This window comes from Lacerta agilis, chromosome 11 (genome assembly GCF_009819535.1).
Source record: "Lacerta agilis isolate rLacAgi1 chromosome 11, rLacAgi1.pri, whole genome shotgun sequence".
Lineage (NCBI taxonomy): Eukaryota > Metazoa > Chordata > Lepidosauria > Squamata > Lacertidae > Lacerta > Lacerta agilis.
Window position 1 is genome coordinate 32,833,059 of NC_046322.1, and position 17,466 is coordinate 32,850,524.

General features: G+C 42.2%; 1 protein-coding gene across 13 annotated transcripts in view; it reads right to left on the reverse strand.

Annotated features, from left to right (window-relative positions):
- MEF2C (myocyte enhancer factor 2C) overlaps positions 1 to 17,466 on the reverse strand; it is a 169,697-nt gene that overhangs the window by 13,414 nt on the left and 138,817 nt on the right. For all 13 annotated transcript variants that reach the window (XM_033163904.1, XM_033163903.1, XM_033163900.1 and 10 more), the window contains one exon: positions 16,813 to 16,860. In XM_033163904.1, the coding sequence (XP_033019795.1) occupies positions 16,813 to 16,860 (48 nt within the window). The remainder of the gene's footprint in view (positions 1 to 16,812; positions 16,861 to 17,466) is intronic.

Here is a 17,466-nt window from a genome sequence, read left to right on the forward strand (position 1 = left end):
AACCTGGATAACCCTCAAGGAGCTCAAACTTCTGTATCACAGCCCTGCCACAGCTTTGTACTTCGGAAGCATTTCTTGCCACCTGACCAGGAAGCCATAAAACTCATTGGCTAACTCTCAGAGCCTAACCTACCGCACAGGACTGATGCAAAAGTGAGCATGGGTGGGGGGGGGGGGAGAGAGAGAGAGAGAGAGAGAGAGAGGGATACAGTGGTGCCCCGCTAGATGAATGCCTCGCTAGACGAAAAACTCGCTAGACGAACAGCATTCGCTAGCAGAAGGCTGCCCCGCAAGAAGAAAAAGTCAATGGGGCTGCCTCGCAAGACGAAACATATTTTTTTCGGCGCAAAAACCTCCGCGCTGCATTGACACTTCGCTAGACGAAAAATTCGCTCTACGAAGACACTCGTAGAACGAATTATTTTCGTCTAGCAGGGCACCACTGTATGCCCAAGCGCAGGGCTGTGACCTCTCAGAAGGAGGCAGTTAGGAGTATACATGCACAATGAATAATAATGCACATCATTCAACTAACTTGCTCTGTTGTCAGTGCTAGGATTTATGCCCATGTAACTGAACTTCCCTCCCTCCTCCCCAAATCTGCTCTGGAGGGTGGGGAGAAAACCCAGAAGAAATTTGAGGAGGGCATGGAGTGCATTTTGTTGTTGTTGGGGTGTGTGTGTGTGTGTGTTTCCACTGCGCAAGTGCAAATCCTTGCACCGATGGAACAAGTTACCGGTAGTTGGATGCTACCCAATATCCCAGGTTTCTATTTCCCATTCCTCTCTGTAACTATATAAAGACAGACAGCTAAGACAGACAGACAAAAAAAATGTGGGATTAATAATAATAATAATAATATATAAAAATAATAAAAACAAAAGCCACAACTTTTTAAAGGGTCCTAACAGGTATCCTGGTGACCTTGGGAACAATTTGGGTTGCCCGAGGCAACCAGGTGATTGGATTATGCGTGCTTGTCATACAGTATCGAACACTGAACTGAATACAACCGAGTGTGCATTACTTAGAAGAAAGACGCTAACCTCAGACAATATTACAGCGAGAGTGGGGGTGGGGAGCAGAAGCAGAAAGAACAAAAGAAAACCCTTCTTGGATCAGGCTGTTTTCATGGACAAATACAAGAGGATTCTGCCTGACTCACTCCCCCCCCCACCTTCGGGGTTTTTTGTTTTTTTTTAAACAAAGGAAAGTGTAGCAAGGCTATAATTTCCATGTTGGGGGGTGAAAAGCGGGGGGGGGGGGAGAAAGAGCAAAAAAAAAAAAAAAACTGGAGGGGGACTAGGAAGATTCTTCAGTGCTTCTCCGTCTTGCCTCTCTCCCTTCCTCCACCTTCAGAGCTCGATCCTGAATGCTGATTTCAGCGGGAGGAGCTGGCTGTGTGATTTTGAAAACACCCCTCTATCTCATCTCTGCTGTCTTTTGCTTTCAAGGCTTTTACATCCTGACATTCAAGCATCTCCGTATTGTGCTAATTTGGTGCTTTCAGAAGCAGCCGCTTCTCTTTCTGCAACTGCAATAATAACAATGATAACGGCTGGCACAGCACTGCAATTAGCACCTTCTCCCAAGCACCCAGAAGCTGGATCCACCTTCTCGCCCATGAACGCCACTCAGGGAAAAGGAGACGCCTACTAAAAAGAAGAAGAAAGCCCCAAAACACATTTACTCGGGGACTGGCTCCCCAACTCTCCTTCTTGGGGCTTAGGCTCACATTTCATTTACTCTCCCTTCCTTCCTTCCTCCCTCCCTTCTTCTCCCCCAGCGACTTCTGTGCCAAAAGCCACCTGCTGTGCGGTTGCCTAGATAGCTGGAAGCCTCAAATCTAAGGGCATATTTTCAAGGCCACCAAAAGAGTTACCCTTTAACCACCCTGTGTTTCAGAGAACTCCAGTGTGGAACATGGAATCCTGAAACCCTGATAGAATTATTTGAAACGTACAAGTCTGAGAAGGTGCTTAATAGCAGGGAATCGGCAGTGTACGCTGAAGAAAGTCTCCCAAACTCTCTCGCACAAAACACAGACCCAGAGAGCTGCTAGGCAAATACCAAGAAAATAGGCTTGCCAAGAGTAAGATAGTTAAGACTCTAAGGCAGAGGTGGACCTCCAGATGTGGCTGGACTGCAACTCTGGCCACCCTGGCCATTGGCTATGCTGGCTGGGGATCATGGAAATTGGAGTTCAACAACACCCGCAGGTTAGCCCCCCCCTTGTTTAAAATCTAAATCACACTTCAAAGTAGGAAGACTTCTTTAAAAAGGCATCAAATTGCATGGCAAATCAGTGCTTTAGACCTAACCAGTCAAATAATCTGTGTCCAACTGCACTGAAGGAATTTTAAGAATTCAGGAAATTCTTAAAACTACAAAGTTAGGGCCAATGTTTCAGGAAGTTCTGCCCTTGTACAACGTATACTGTACATAACCATAAAAAATTATCTTGGCATTTCATTTCCATGTAGCATGCAGAGGAAAGCTTCCTGGTGCAATCCTAACCATGTCGACTTAGTAGTAAGTCTCACTGAGTTCAACGGGGCTTACTCCCAGGTAAGTGGCGTTGGGTTTGCAACCTTAATTTACATCATTATTTATGTACTTTAATGTATTCTGCTAGTTCAGATTTCTGATCGGCATTATCAGTGATGCAAAGAAATGTAAAAAGCAAAGGTAGGAGTTTACTCTAAAGAAATGCAGGGATGCTTTGCAAACAAACCAGTTCCTTTAAAACGAACCACATTTTTTGAAATGGGATTGAAATAATTATCCGAATCTACAATTCTTTTTGGGAACTTTTTCTTTTAAAGGAAAGAACTAAAGGCATATTTAAGGAATTCAGGAAAGTACTATAAAGAAGACATGAAGTAAGGCTTGGTTTGATAACGATATACATAAAGGGGCTATTTTGTTCTGGAGAAATATGTTGGCCATGCCATATAATGTGACATGACTAGCAGTTGTTCAGAGTGTGAATGTGGCGTTCTCGCATGTGTGCAATTAAACGCACGTTGCGCATAATGCAATTTAAAAATATATAACAAGTATGTATATGTGTCTGTCTTTATACTACAAGAGTCTGATCCCCCCCCCTCCGCTTGTTATTTTAAGGAAGGGAAATGGAGTGGGGTGCAGGGGGAGGATTCTTTTCTACAAATGATTTACATCAAATCAAAGCAATTTATTTAATACAAAAACTCAACACCAGGAATGCTTTCCTATCATTTAGAGACGGTGCCACTTAGAAACACCAATCACGTAACTCTTTATGTATTTACCTACTAATGTAAAATATTTTGAAACGTGATGACATTTCCTGCATTTGTATTTTTAGAACATCAAATTATTTTAAAGAGCGACTGCAATCTTCTCCTTACCAGCGGATTTCTGCTGTTCTTGGCACATTGTGCCAGCTAGCAATTTGGAGCCATATAATGACTGTTTCTCCTTCCAGCCACCAAATTGTTATGCTTTTGGCAGAATATAGGTCCCGGAATGTAAGGCTGTGGACTCTAAACCAATGATATACAAACCCGTCATTTGGAAATCAGTGATGAATACATGCATGTGGCCTGCAGCTAAGGAGAGCCTGCATTTAATCTGGATGCTTAAACCGCATCCTCCTCTGTACGCTGAAAGCTTTGGCCTCTACTGAGGCAGCTTTAGTCAAATGCATTGAAGAAGAAGAAGGTCTTGGTTAAATTCAGATGCAAAACAACTCAAGGGAAAACCCAGCAGCAACAAAATTGGAGCAGCCCTTCTAATATAGAGATCAAACCCTTCTTTTAGCCTGTACTTTAAAATTACACTTTGCCTGGACGGTTATCAATTTAAATGTGACTGTGTGCAGAACGGTACGTTCCACAAGCCACTAGAAAGCGCAAAAATTATATGCCCTGTACGAATGGATTTCCTGATTATAAATTAGGAGAAAATGAAGACCAGATGAGATCTTGGCTGAGTTTGCATTGCGTTTTCATTCGATTAAAAAGCTGTACATTTGCTGAAACAGAATATATCTATCTATCTATCTACACACACACACACACACACACACACACTCAACATTATGGGTATCACTTGCACTCAATAATGACAACAAAAACAGAGGAAGCAGAAGTTTCCAAAGGGCATGTGTCAGGAGGTGTAAATTTATAGTCTTCCTCAGCCAAGGTGCTTTAAGTGCAAACTACTCCTTTCCTTAGACCCTTACAAGAACTTGCTTTTGGCTTTATTGACTTTATTGAGCAAACTGTGTTTACAGATAGTTTATTTCTTGCTGAGTGTGGCGCTGCAGCAAATAACCACTTTCTCCCGGAATGCCCTGGGAGCCCTTTGTACGAACCAAAGTCACTGCAGCGGGAGAAAAGAAATGGAATGTTGTTTAACACCTCCTCCTTCTTTTTTGGTCACTGCTTCTGCTCTCCTCATTTAAGGGGAAACAGTCAGGAGCTTTGAAAGGGACTTTTTGTTAAATAAATGAGCAGGGTGAACTTTGTTGACAGGACACCACCGCTCCCCAGGTGTACAGAGGTGCCTAACTTGATAATATATATTTTTAAAAAAATGTAATTTCTTTAAAAAGCTTCCCTACTACCCTGAGTGAAACAATATAGATAACGAATGTATCCATATTGAGATATATTATCTATAATGAGGAGGATTCAAATCCCCACTCATCCCCACTCATCAGCCATAAAGCTCACTGATTGGCTTTGGGCCAATCACCATCTCTTAGCTCAGTGTTTTTCAACCACTGCCTGGTGTGCCGTGGGAAAAATGTCCCGGCCGTTGTTGTTGCCTTCCTTCAGCCCATTAAAGTGACTGGGAAATGGGCCAATGCGGGGCGAGGGGCGGGGCCGACAACGTGCTATAAAGGCGCGAAGGCGTGTCTGGTGATGGCGCTTGGTGGCGTGCGCGTGCGTGAGATTTCGGCGGCGCGAGGAGGGCGGGTTGGTCTCGCTGCCGCCGCCGCCTCCCCCCCAACCGCCTCGCTCGGTTGCGCTGCTCGGCCGGCGCCCTGAGGGGACGTGGCGGGTAAGTAGCGGGCACAAGTTGCATCAAAAAAATAAAATAAACATACTTATAATTAATAATGTGTTGACTTGCAAAATCAAAAAGGAAAGCCAGAAAACCTTGCAACTTCTGAGTCTACAATCCAGCTTCGTAGCCACCCACCCCATTCCCCAAGAAGCTAATTGAAGCTTTCTACTCACATGTTACATCTGTTAAGCATTTCATAGTACATTACCTTGGCTAAGTGCAAATAGCAAAGGAAACCCAAGTGGAAACAAGGAGAGAGAAAATCTTTAGAAGTAACTTGTGATTCCCACACCGTTTTTCTTTTTCTTTTTTTACTAACAGTGTCAGTTCTTATGTTGCTGAAATGCACACAAGAAGGAAGCACTTGCAGGCTTGGGGAAACCCCAAGGCTGTTAGATTACAAAAAAAAAAGTTCCTTAGAAGAACCAACCAACCAACCAATCTACAGGTAGGGGGAAAATCCCAAAGCAGCTAAATGGGGACTGAGCATGCTCAGTGGGCTCGGAATGGTGGCTGGCTGTTGGAGGCATGAGCGGAATACCAGGGAGGGATGGTGGTGGATGGAACGGAGTGACTGGAAACCTGAACAGGGGAACTTCACAATGAAACGTTTTGTTGCAGGTCCCACTTTTTTTTTTTTTAAAAAAACCAAATCATTGCACAAATTGCTTTTCTGTATGGTTTACCTGTGGCCCAGGAGTTCAGAAAAGGGAAAATTTAGCATCAATGGCCTGCATCTTCCTTATTTAGTATAGCCCCAGTTCAAGCACTACTTGTTTGACTGCCTCTCAAAGCCCTACCTGGAGCTGCCAGGAGCCTGGGCTATCCTGCATGCAAGAGAGTTGCTCCACCAGTGAACTAAAGCTCTTCCATGTATGGACAAGAGCCAATGAAATGAATGAATTCTGCTGATAACATTCAGGGCAACCAGCACTTCCAAACCACACTGACCCTCGGTCACTACCTGCTAGCTCCTGCAAGGTATGCAGTTTCTCTTTACTGTATATAGCCGCACCCATCTGCACTGCCGACTGGGGAATAAGAGGGGCTGCCACAGTCAACCCACTGCTGTACTACACAGAAACTGAGAAGACAGAACAGATTTTTGCAGGGAAGGAAGCGTTTGAAGGCAAACTAATATTTTCACCATGCATAAAGTGCAGAATCAGGACTCTGGAGTTTTTTCTTTTTGCGGAATGGATGTTGCAGTCAATACTATCATCAGTTTTGCAATCATAGGCTAAGAAATTTATGCTTTATAGTTTCTTAATGGTATCTGATTGGGGGGGGGAATGGCAAATATATTGCTGTAATGCAGGAAAACATATGTTTCCTATATTCTGTGCTACTAATTGCATTGATTTATTTGTTTCCACTTCAGCAAAACTGTTTTGTACTATACCTATCACATTATCTTGTTTACCTAGGAGCTCCCCGCCCCACGGCCACTCAACTCAGCAATTGCATTTTAATTAATTAAACAAGCCACTTAGAAGTATTACATGCTGATGTCCACATCTGACTCTTTTTTTTTTTAATGGCCATAGCCTTAAAACATCAAGGTCGACTGATTGAATACTGCAGTCCTACAGTAAGGGATTGCAGTTTTACCGCATGGTTAGGCATTACGGTTAAGTGTAAGCTCAGTTGGGAGGTTCTGACACTTCCAATTAGGTGCTTCCAAAAGGAAGGCATGACATGGCTCACATTACTCTGTGCAGCTTATGCAGGACCCACAATTCCCTGCATCTGCTACATGGGCAGGTAACAAGCTCTATTAAATTTATATTGAAGCCATTTGTGGGGGATGGGTAGGATGGTCAAATCAGTCAATTTTGGTATCTCTAAGTTTCTCATTTGTCCACTATTCAGTTCTACACATTTCTGCATCAGTTTGCATCTTTTTTTAAAGTCATTGTGAACATTCACCAGCATTTTAGTGAGATTTCTTTCTTAAAATACATTTTTTTTTGCCTATAATAACCGGGTTTTTTTGAAAGCAGTTTCTCCTAACATAATGGAGTTTTGCATGTTAGGTTTTTTTTTTTGTTTTTATTTACTAACCTATGCATTTTACATTCGCTATCTGCATTTTTGCACAAGTTATTTGGCTGGAGAACTGCTTTGCAAAATTCAGAGAAGTGCAAAGGAATGCTGCGTTTTTTGTTCATGCATCGTTTCAGAAAAGTGCGAATCAGGTAAGCTTGCCTTGAAATGTGAATGGGATTAAATTTCTCCTCCATCCAAAGGACTGTGTGAATGATATGAGTCTTGAGTATGCATGCTTTAAGAATCCTTGCTAGATGTGGAAGACTCAGGTTTGTAGCACTGGATACTGACTGTGTGGGTGCAGAAGCAGAGGTTTGCCACAGTGACAGGTGCTCTCTGTTCGGTGTTCCAGCTCTCGCCTTGCTTTTCAGAGCCCTTGCCATTCCTGTAAACTGGAGTCCTTTACAGAAATGAGGCACAGAGCAGGAGCAGGACCACACCTGCTGGCCCTGCCCTTCACATTTGGTACAGCATCAGAAAAGGGGAGCCGATCTGTGATGGGAAACCTTGCACAACTGGGGTTCCCGATCACATGGAGAGCCTGCTGGAATACTGTTCTGTGCACAGATGTCAGAAGATGGATGGGGCACACAGCAGTCTGAATCTCCCTTCCACGAGTACCCTAAACACACACACACACACACACACACACACTTAAAAAACTTTCCCAAACACACCATAGCTGAAGGATATTTAGATCCACAGGGGGAAACTGTCAAAACCAGCAGAATCAAAAAGGGTTGATGCAGATAAAAGCCCACATCCATAAGAATATCAACACATTATTGCAAAACAACAAATCAGGGAGTGCAAAAAAGGATTTTTCAGGTCTTTGGGGTGGTGGGGATTCAACATCTCACTCTTCCAAACACTCCATCCTCACAAGTATGGAACAATTCTTGCCTATCCTTCCCCCATCTGCTGCCCTGGGGTTTCTCCTGACCCTCCCAGAGCCAATTTCAAGGGTGTGTGGAGAGCATGAAGGGGGTGGACGGTGGGGGGAAGCCCCATTACGCAAGCGAAGTTATTGAGAAGGGTTTTTGCTGATAGGGCTGGTTAGGGGAACTCCACCCATAACTTCCAAGTAAAATGTTTAGAAGTGGCATAAAATATTTTTTCCCCAGATTAGAAAGAATAGAGAAGGGATACTAAAAAAAAGGATATTAAAAAAACAGGGGAACTAAAAAAAAATAGCATCCTAAAAATATATGTGAACTTCTCAGCATTGGCTCGAGGCTCCCTAGAAGAAAATCTACAAAGAGTCCTCAACCTCTTCTTTAATGCATTACATGTGAAATAGATGTTAATGATAATTTCCGCCCTCCCTTCCACAGGTGGGCGGGGTTTGCGGTACCGGGCAGGATCGCCTGGGCGGGTTCACACTCCCCACTCAGGTGGGCCCTTGGGCCTGCCCCTGGCCAGGGAGGACAGTGGCTGGGGGAGGACAAAGGACAAAGGACAGTGGCCAGGGAGGACAAAGGACAGTGGCCGGGGGTGGGGTCAAGGGCCAGGTAAAAATGGCGGAGCTGCCCAGCATCCCCCCTTTTGGTTTTCTCTCCTCACAGGTTAATGATAAATAAATAAATTTAATGATAAATAAATAAATTTAATGATAAATAAATAAATTTAATGATAAATAAATAAATATCACTACCATTACTTTCCAAGTTCAAAAGGTTGCAGAGATCACAAGCATAACAATAGTGAGTTGGGAAGGAATCAATCCATGGTGAGATTTTGCTGCTGCTGCTGCTTTTCAAACTCCCCACACTTTCATTAGCAGCAGAATCCAACAACAGTTGCCAAGTGCAGACGGCCTGTCCTGGGATGGGCTTGAGTCCAGCAAAGCGATTATGCAGATGATGAATCCATATTTGATCTGCTCCGTGGGCCCCCACCCCTCAACAGATGCAGTTTTCACACAGAAAGCAAATTACGTTAACTCTCTCTGTCTCTCTCTCTCTATATATAGTGTGGGGCGGGGCGGTGGTGGTAGGTTAACTTTCCTAGAGTGTTAAATCAAACAAGAAAAAAAGAAAAAGAAAAGCTAATTTGACCAGGGAAAACATATTCCTGGAAAATACAACCCCTTTTGAAAGCATCAAGGGAAATGCATTGCAATTCTGTGGATCATTGCCTTGTACTTATCCCCATCTGACTACCTAAAGCCTTTTTTTGTGCTGTATAGGGCTATTCATTTACTTCTATCTGTGGCTGGAAATCAATTGCCTCTCTCAGATATTTGTTGTCTGAGCTGTTGTGCCAGGCCAAAATTAACATCAAATAGAGCACGGCCATTAAGTGTGAACATTGTGTTTCCCCCTTCTTCAAGGTTAGAGCTGTTGCTATACGGTGTGGTTGGTCTCATGGAGCAAGAAACCAAAGGAACTTTGCCATGGCTTTAAGTGCTCCTATAAGCCCACAAAACTTATCATACGGCATAGAGATGATGGCATCTACATGATACAGGACAGGAGTGGTGAACCTTTGGCCCACCATATGTTGCTGAACTACAACTCCCAGCAGTCCCAGGAAGCATGGCTCTGGCAAAATAATCATAGTTGGAGGCAACCCTGGTCAAGCAGGAACTAAAAGTAAAGGGCCCCTCCAGAATGGTGTTGTTTGTTTTTTGGTGTGTGTGTGTGTCTATGTGTATTCCACAACATGTCATTGGCACAATAATAGGGCATTACAGTGGTACCTTGGTTTACGAACTTGATCCGTTCTGGAAGTCCATTCTTAAATCAAAGCGTTCTTAAACCAAGGCGAGCTTTCCCATAGCAGCGAGGAAATCCATTTACAAATGGAACGCACTCAACAGGAAGCGGAACACATTAATATTCCAAGGCAAAATCCACAAACCAAAACACCTACTTCCGGGTTTGCAGCGTTCTTAATCCAAGTTGTTCATAAACTAAGCTGTTCTTTAACCAAGGTACCACTGTAGTAGTGGATTTGTACTGGACCATCCACACATCATTCTGCTTTATTAGTTGTTCTGTGATGCTTCCCAATGTTACTGCATAATTGCTATCTGGAGGGGCAATTCTGTGCTATAGTGAAACAAAAATAGCCCCACTCCCTCAATGGGCAGCATTAAAAGTTACAGGATTTCAGCAGCAAGCTCTGGGGCATGCACGTATTGCCCACAAAGTAGTATGCCCATCCTGAAACTTTTGCAGGTACAAACAATACTTAAAGTGGGATCGTGTACTGTATATCCACCCCAATACCACAATGAACACAAATCATCATGGATGCACAATTAAAAAAGGACACCTGGAGGGGCCCAAAGTGTGGTTCTTCTCGATTTCTATCTACCGGTATTCACTTTTCTTGAAGTAAAAGCTTCGGCAACTATCAAGAGGCTGATCTGCTTGCAAAGCATGTGGACACCAAGCAGCCAAAGTAATTTAAAGAGAATACATGTGAAAAGTTAAAGGGAAAGGATTGTTTTAACTCAATAGTGCCAGGAGCAAAATCTTCTTGTTCCATGGAGTTAAACGCACGGCTTGCTTTTCATTCTGGAGCAAACACACAGCTGCAGCCAAATATCCAGAAGGAATCAACTATCTCTTTCAATACTCAAGGGTATGCATGAAATCCAGATGTTTGCTGATTTGCAATGCTTCCTTGTACTCTCCCTCTCTGAATAAAAGGACAGATTGCTGTGTGCAGAGAGAAAACACACGACAATCATCTTGGCACCAGCACGTGGAGAGGACAGACTGCAGCAACTCAAAAGTTTTTTTTATTTAACTGTGGGTTCCCAATAAGAATAAACTTAATTGCTTGTTATTTAAGGAAAAAAGTCAATCATCCTTTTAAAAAAAATTCACCTTGAAAAGACTAGCAGCTTCTATGACTCATTTAATAGGAGGGATTCTCAGAGTTGGTGCAATGATTTCACTCTTTCAATCCATCATTGTACCAAGGTAAATATTGAGACATTGTAAATTAGAGAGAAGGTAAGATTGGGAACACTTTTAAAAAGAGAATGATATTAAGGCAAACAATGCTGAAAGAGATGGCAAAGGCCACATTTTCCCGAAGCAGAAACTATCAATGCTCCCCGCAGGCTGTTTTTGCTGGAACCTTTAATTATACTTGGAAAGTTACTGGCAGCCAAGACAGACTCTGGCACACTGATATAAAACCGGTCCCCACAGAAATGGACATCCTTGAAAGTAACGAGGCTTCACCATCATCTGAAGGCTCCAGTAGGAACCCCCAATACTGGCACATTACAACTGGCAGACTTATGAAGCCATGAAAGATGGTTGCCTCCCCTGAGGGACAAGCTAAGCTTCATCATCAGATAAGGCTGGGAACAGCTCTCTTAATAACAGAATCAGAGTACTGCTGGATCAGACCCAAAGTCCATCTAGTTTGGCATTCTGTTTCCACAGTGGCCAGCCAGATGCCATGGGTCACCTGCAGTTCCAGGTGCAAAATGGATTTCAGAACACTGGCCAGGCACACCTGAGTAAATGAGGGGCTGACTGCAGACTGGTGTGAAATGGTGGCTGTATTCTGCAGCAAGTTCACAACATAATGACAAAGCATTAGGGGTGGATTTATTTTGCTTTATTAGTTGGTTGCGATGCTTGCCCAATGCAATCACATTATTGCTGCCAGAAGGCAATAATAGTCCAACAAATGCAGACAAAAATATACCAGAACATTTGTGGTATAAAAAAATTGAGGGCGATGTGGGGTTGGTACTTATTTTGCCAATGCGTGTTGACTCTGGCATCCATCGTGTTTGGAGATGCTGTATTTATGAAAGCTTTTTGAGATGGTTGCATTTTTGATCGTATCCTTGCAGCTAGCGTTTACATTTTGGCTGCAACCCTACACTCACTTACCTGCCAGCTAAGCCCCACTGAACTCAAGTGAGCTTATCTTCCAGGAGACATGTACAGGGTTGCAATGACATTCACATTATTCTGTGCGACTTCCCAGTGACCAGGGCATTTCTAAAAGCCACTAAAGCACCATCTGGAGGCAGATAAACACATTCTGTACAGCATGTAGCACACTGTCAGAGCTAAAGGAATGTGGGATGCTACTAATAATGCTAGGTTGCCTACCAGTGGCACATGTAGATGTGTGCGTGCGTGTTTGCTTAGATTGGCATTGCCAAGGCACAAAGGGGAACTAGGTGTACATAGCATTGATGTTTATGTGTTTTGGGTGCCTCGTGTTATTTTAGGATCTGCTCAGAGTCCCACTACTACTTGCTTCATACTGTGCCTGTTTGGTATAAGCTTATTTGGGCATATTGCCTTCTTTTTTCTTTTTCTTTTTTTCATTTTGCAAATCATTCCTTTAAGTTATGTTATTTTGAAAACATGCCCAGAATTCTTCCGGCCTAGAGACCCATCCATTATAAATAGCTATTACCTTCATTTGTATTTAGTTTGAAATGCTAGCAGAAATGTATAATAAATTGATACCCGGCCAACGTGTGACCAAAAGCAGCAAAATGAGTAGTGTAATGCTAACAAGATATAATCTAGCTAAGAGGCCCAATGCTTAAAGCTGGCCAAGTCTGACAATCACTGTCATGTTGAGCTTACAATTCCAAGAGGAAGCTTTTATACTGCATCTGTTGCTGCCAGGCACTTCCTGCCTATCACTTCACTTCACATATGTGGTAAAGGTGATGGACTTTCAAGGAGTAGGTGGCCAGGGGAGCATTTTGTATACCTGCTGCCTTGTTGAAAATACCTGATTTATTTAATTTAGAGGAAGTCTTCTCTAGTTAGCTGAATGCTCTCCTTTGCCTTTTGTCTCTCTCTCTCCACCCGCCCCCCTTCTGATTTTTAAGGCTTTTTTCCTAGCAGATTTTTGTGGTTACTTTCTATGTAAGGGCAGGTGTAGAATGCAATTCTATCAGATGCAGTTTGCAGAACACAAAGATCATTTATGGGACATTTTGTACATTAGTTTCTAAAAACTTATTGGAAGAGGGAGGCACTGAAAAATAAAGAATGCACCAGAGAAACACACAGAGACACAGACACAGACGACACACACACACACACACACACACACACACACGTATCCATACTTACTAAACATGCAGATTACCCTTTTATTTCACAGCTGGAAATGGGAAGGGGTCATCAGCTTCCACGAAGAGGGTTACTGCATCTTAACACTATAGTAACCCCCAAGGAGCCGAAAGCCCATTAACTTGGCAAAAAGCTCTTCTGCAGCTAGAGTGTTAGGGAAAATTACCACCTGTCTCCTCCTCCATGGGAATGTTACAACACGTGGCCAGTACAGGGTTTGCAGCATCTAAGCTTTAGATTCTAAGGCGTTTGCATGGTGCTGGTGGTTAGCCCTACATCACTGTGTAACAGTAGAATGCAACTGAAGATTACTCACCTTTATTTGTGAGTAAGTGAGACTTGCTCCAGGAGAGTTGCTCGCACCGGTTTTGTTCCTCCTCAGGCTTTTTAGGTCAGCACAGGATGGTAGCTTAGCCAAGATTTGAGTACAGACCACGAGTAAGAAGGAGAGACCTTAACCACAGTCCTGTGCTTGGACAACACACTAAACCAAACCTTGATTAGCTGCTGCTCTGTGCTTACCTAGAAAGTCCCAGGAGGAGCAAAGCAGCCACAGCCTCCTCCTCAGGAGCTAGAAAGTTTGCACTAAGCCATGGTTTAGCTTAGCATGATGTGAAAATGATGGCATTGCCATCTCCACTGCCAGACATCTAGTGGACCAAATGTCAGACAAAGTAGTAGCAGCTCCTCATGATTTTATGGTAAATTAAGCTGAGGACTGCCATTTAAAAATGTACACTAGTGCAAAAGGGAGGTGGGAGGCAGTCAGATAATATTCTGTTCAACATGACAAATATGAAAACAATTAGATAAAACACGTTCAATTAGATAAAACGTCGGTCATAGTGCAAGTTGTAGTATTACTTTAGAGTAGTAGAAATTAATACAGTCTCAGTTCCCTGAACTGTGAGAGTCGGTACAAATGACTTTAATGGGATCAGGATAGCCTCTTTAGAGCCAATAACACATCTGCAATGGGAACACGCACAATACATTTGCAAAATATGTTATTCATTTGATATGTTGAGTTTTCCCCTAAGATTTAATACTAATATTCTGTTATTAAGAAAAGTATAGGCCAGATAATAGTCAGCGTTCAAAACCCATTTCAATGCTTGATATATATACTCCTTATCCTATTGCCGTAATTTGAAAAGGATTATGCCTCCTTTCTATGTGTGTGCTCCTTTAAAAACAAAGAAAACAAGTATTTCAAATCTTATAGGTTCATTGGCAGTTGTTCCCCACCCCCCTCTTAGTTGAGTGTTAAGATGAAGAATGTAACTATAGGATTGTTTTAAAACATGATGGCTTAAGGTCAAAGAGTTCTTATTCTTTCCTTTCAATCACAAGTTTCTTGTTTCAAAGAAAGTTGCCAAACCCGTGGCTTTATTTATAGCTTAGCAACACTACTAAATAGGAAGTCCACTCTCATTTTGTTGGCAGTTGTGACAGTCACATGGCATAAGCTACTCAACTGGGGAAAAGTTTTGAACAAATGTACTCTAGCAAACCTGAGATAACCTTGGTTTTAGTTAAAAATACCACTACTGGTATTTAATTGCTTGGGATAATAAAAAGTAGTCACTATTTCCAGGCTCTATTTATGTCTTGGGTAGGTTCCCAAGGTAAAGTTGCGGATGATTTCACGATTATTATACCAAACGTTCCAAACCAACAAAATAGCAGCCTTTTGAAAACATGGGCATATCTTTTTTCCCGTTTCCCATCTTCGCATTACGGTGTAATTTGTTAAAGTAATGCAGGAACTGGTGCCCTTATGTTAGCAATCAAAAGTTGCTTCTTTTTATAATTACAGTAGTAAAACTCAAAAACAACTACATTCTTCTTCCTTTGTTGCAAACTGGCTATTTTTAGGTGCAACAGGAAAAATGCAAATGCATGAACATCTAATTTGACAAAGACTGTATACCCTGGCAAATTGATCCATAAGATCACCCTATCAGCTTCTAAGATGGCAATGGCGACGTACACATGGGCCTCTGTTCCTCAAGGAAAAATGGTCAACAAAGAACTTTTGATATTTAAGAGGGAGAGGGGACTCTCCAAAATAGAACCATTGTTGAATGATGCCACTGTGGCAGACGTTTCAACCTCGTAATGACCTCTCCTCTTCCTTTCTGCCCTACAGCAAATGACTCTTCTTACTGCTCCAAATTTAAGACATGAAGAATGAACATCTGCAATAAGGTCTAAACACAAAAGGAACCAGGATTCTGGGCACAATCACACTTTTTATCTGCTCATATAAACACTACTCTTCCACAGGAAGGAGCCATCAGGAGTTTTAAATTTTTTAAAATCAATTTCTCCAGTCAATAATATATTTTATACTTTTAAAATAGAATTTCTCTCATTTTCTAGTTGTCAAGAGAAGTTTCTCCCGCCAACTGTCTTTCAAGTCAACAAAACTGGTGATATTTAAACCAACTCTGTATGTAGAGAAATCTCCATTTCAATTCATGAAAGTTACCCTCTCCCAAAGACCAAAAATTCATCCTTGTCACTTTCCTATGAGCAGGGGGTGTGGGGAGCGAAAGATTGCTATGCTTTAACAAACCAGTAGAGGACACTCATTAGTAGGTCAATCAAGTTCCATTCCTATCTTATTACTCTGAAGCTTTTAAGTTTCTCTAACATAAAAGGTCAAGAATCCCAGTACATGCTTCAGACAGATATCACCAACATGAAACAGAACTTGGTTAACAGAATCAAGAAAAGTGGTGGAAACTAACAATGAAGGTTATCATGCTTTCTACACTCTCTATACTTAAGTGACTGTAGAAACAAACTTTAAAAATAAAAATAAAATAAAAACAGCACACATACATATATGCAAAATGGTCTGCGCTGCCAAAGTTAAAAAAAGGCAGTTAAAAGCATAAAATCAACAATAAATTGCATTCATAAAAGGCACCACAAATTCTGCAGCCACAAACTGCATAATGTTGATGCGATGTCAAAATTTCTATGCTATTTCAGAGGTCTTAATGCTGCCATATCCAATGAGACACCACCAGCCTCCATGGCTTTAAAAAGCTGAAACATGGGAGTGATTATTGCAGAAGTGAAGCATTCACTTGGATAAAAAGGCTGAGTTGTTAGGTACCGTAACTCAAACCTGCATTCTTTGGACCCAGTTTCACGAGTCACCTTTTAATCAGTGGTGTAAGCACAATCATGATTTCTGCTCTAATGTAGTCTGAGAACAATGGAGTAGGTCCAAGAACCATTCCTGAATCACCCCCCTTTTCTTCCCCACCACACACCGGTATGTGACAGCTTCAGTGAGGGATTTGTGAAAGGGTCCTCTGATTACCGTAGGTGACGCCTGATGGGAACTCTTGGTAATGAGAGTCTCCGTGACAGTACATTAGAAGTCTTTTAAAACAACAGCAACAGGAAGTCTTTAAATGTACGGAAATTGGGAAGTTTAATATCGGGAAGGCTCTTGGGAGTAGGATTTTCAGAAGCATCCAGGGTTAACCTAATTCTGCTCCTAATGAAATTATATAGAGTTATTTTAAGACCAGCTTCATGCTAGCTCTCTGTTGTGGAGTCTGCAACCATTTTAAAAGGGGACATAAAACACTCCTCTGTTTACCTGCACTGGTGCCTGCACCGGTTGTGAGGTCCCCACCCATCAGGCCACCTAGGAGAAGACAAATAAAATAGTCAAATGGAGAGGGGAGCTGAAAGAAACCACAAAGGTCAAACAGAAATTACAGCCTGCTCCTCAAAGCAATGCAAACCCTAGCAGAGTTCCTACCACCAGGGTACTTATAAAGATCAGGCTGCATGAGCCATGCTGACTTCTATCTACATACGTATAAGCAGACCCATTTCCTCTCGAATTGCACAAACATTAATAATAATAATAATACCCTGAGTAACCAATGGTTCTATTTCATATTTGCTTAAACTTTAGCATCATCTTGACAGCAAGAGTAAAATGGAGTTTGTTGCTTCTGTTGCCTGATGATTAACCCATTTACTTGAGAATAAGTAGTATTTTGTTACAGAAAAGGATGCTGTTAAAAATAATGGCAAAAGGGGTGCCCAATTTAGTATTTTTACTTTAAAAATAACATGTGCATCCACAACTGTGTTTAGGTCTGGGCAGCCACCCCTGATAACTCCAAAATGCAGTGGTACCTCGCAAGACGAATGCCTCGCACAACGAAAAACTCGCTAGACGAAAGGGTTTTGTGATTTTTAGGTGCCTCGCAAGACGAATTTTTCTATGGTCGTGCTTCAC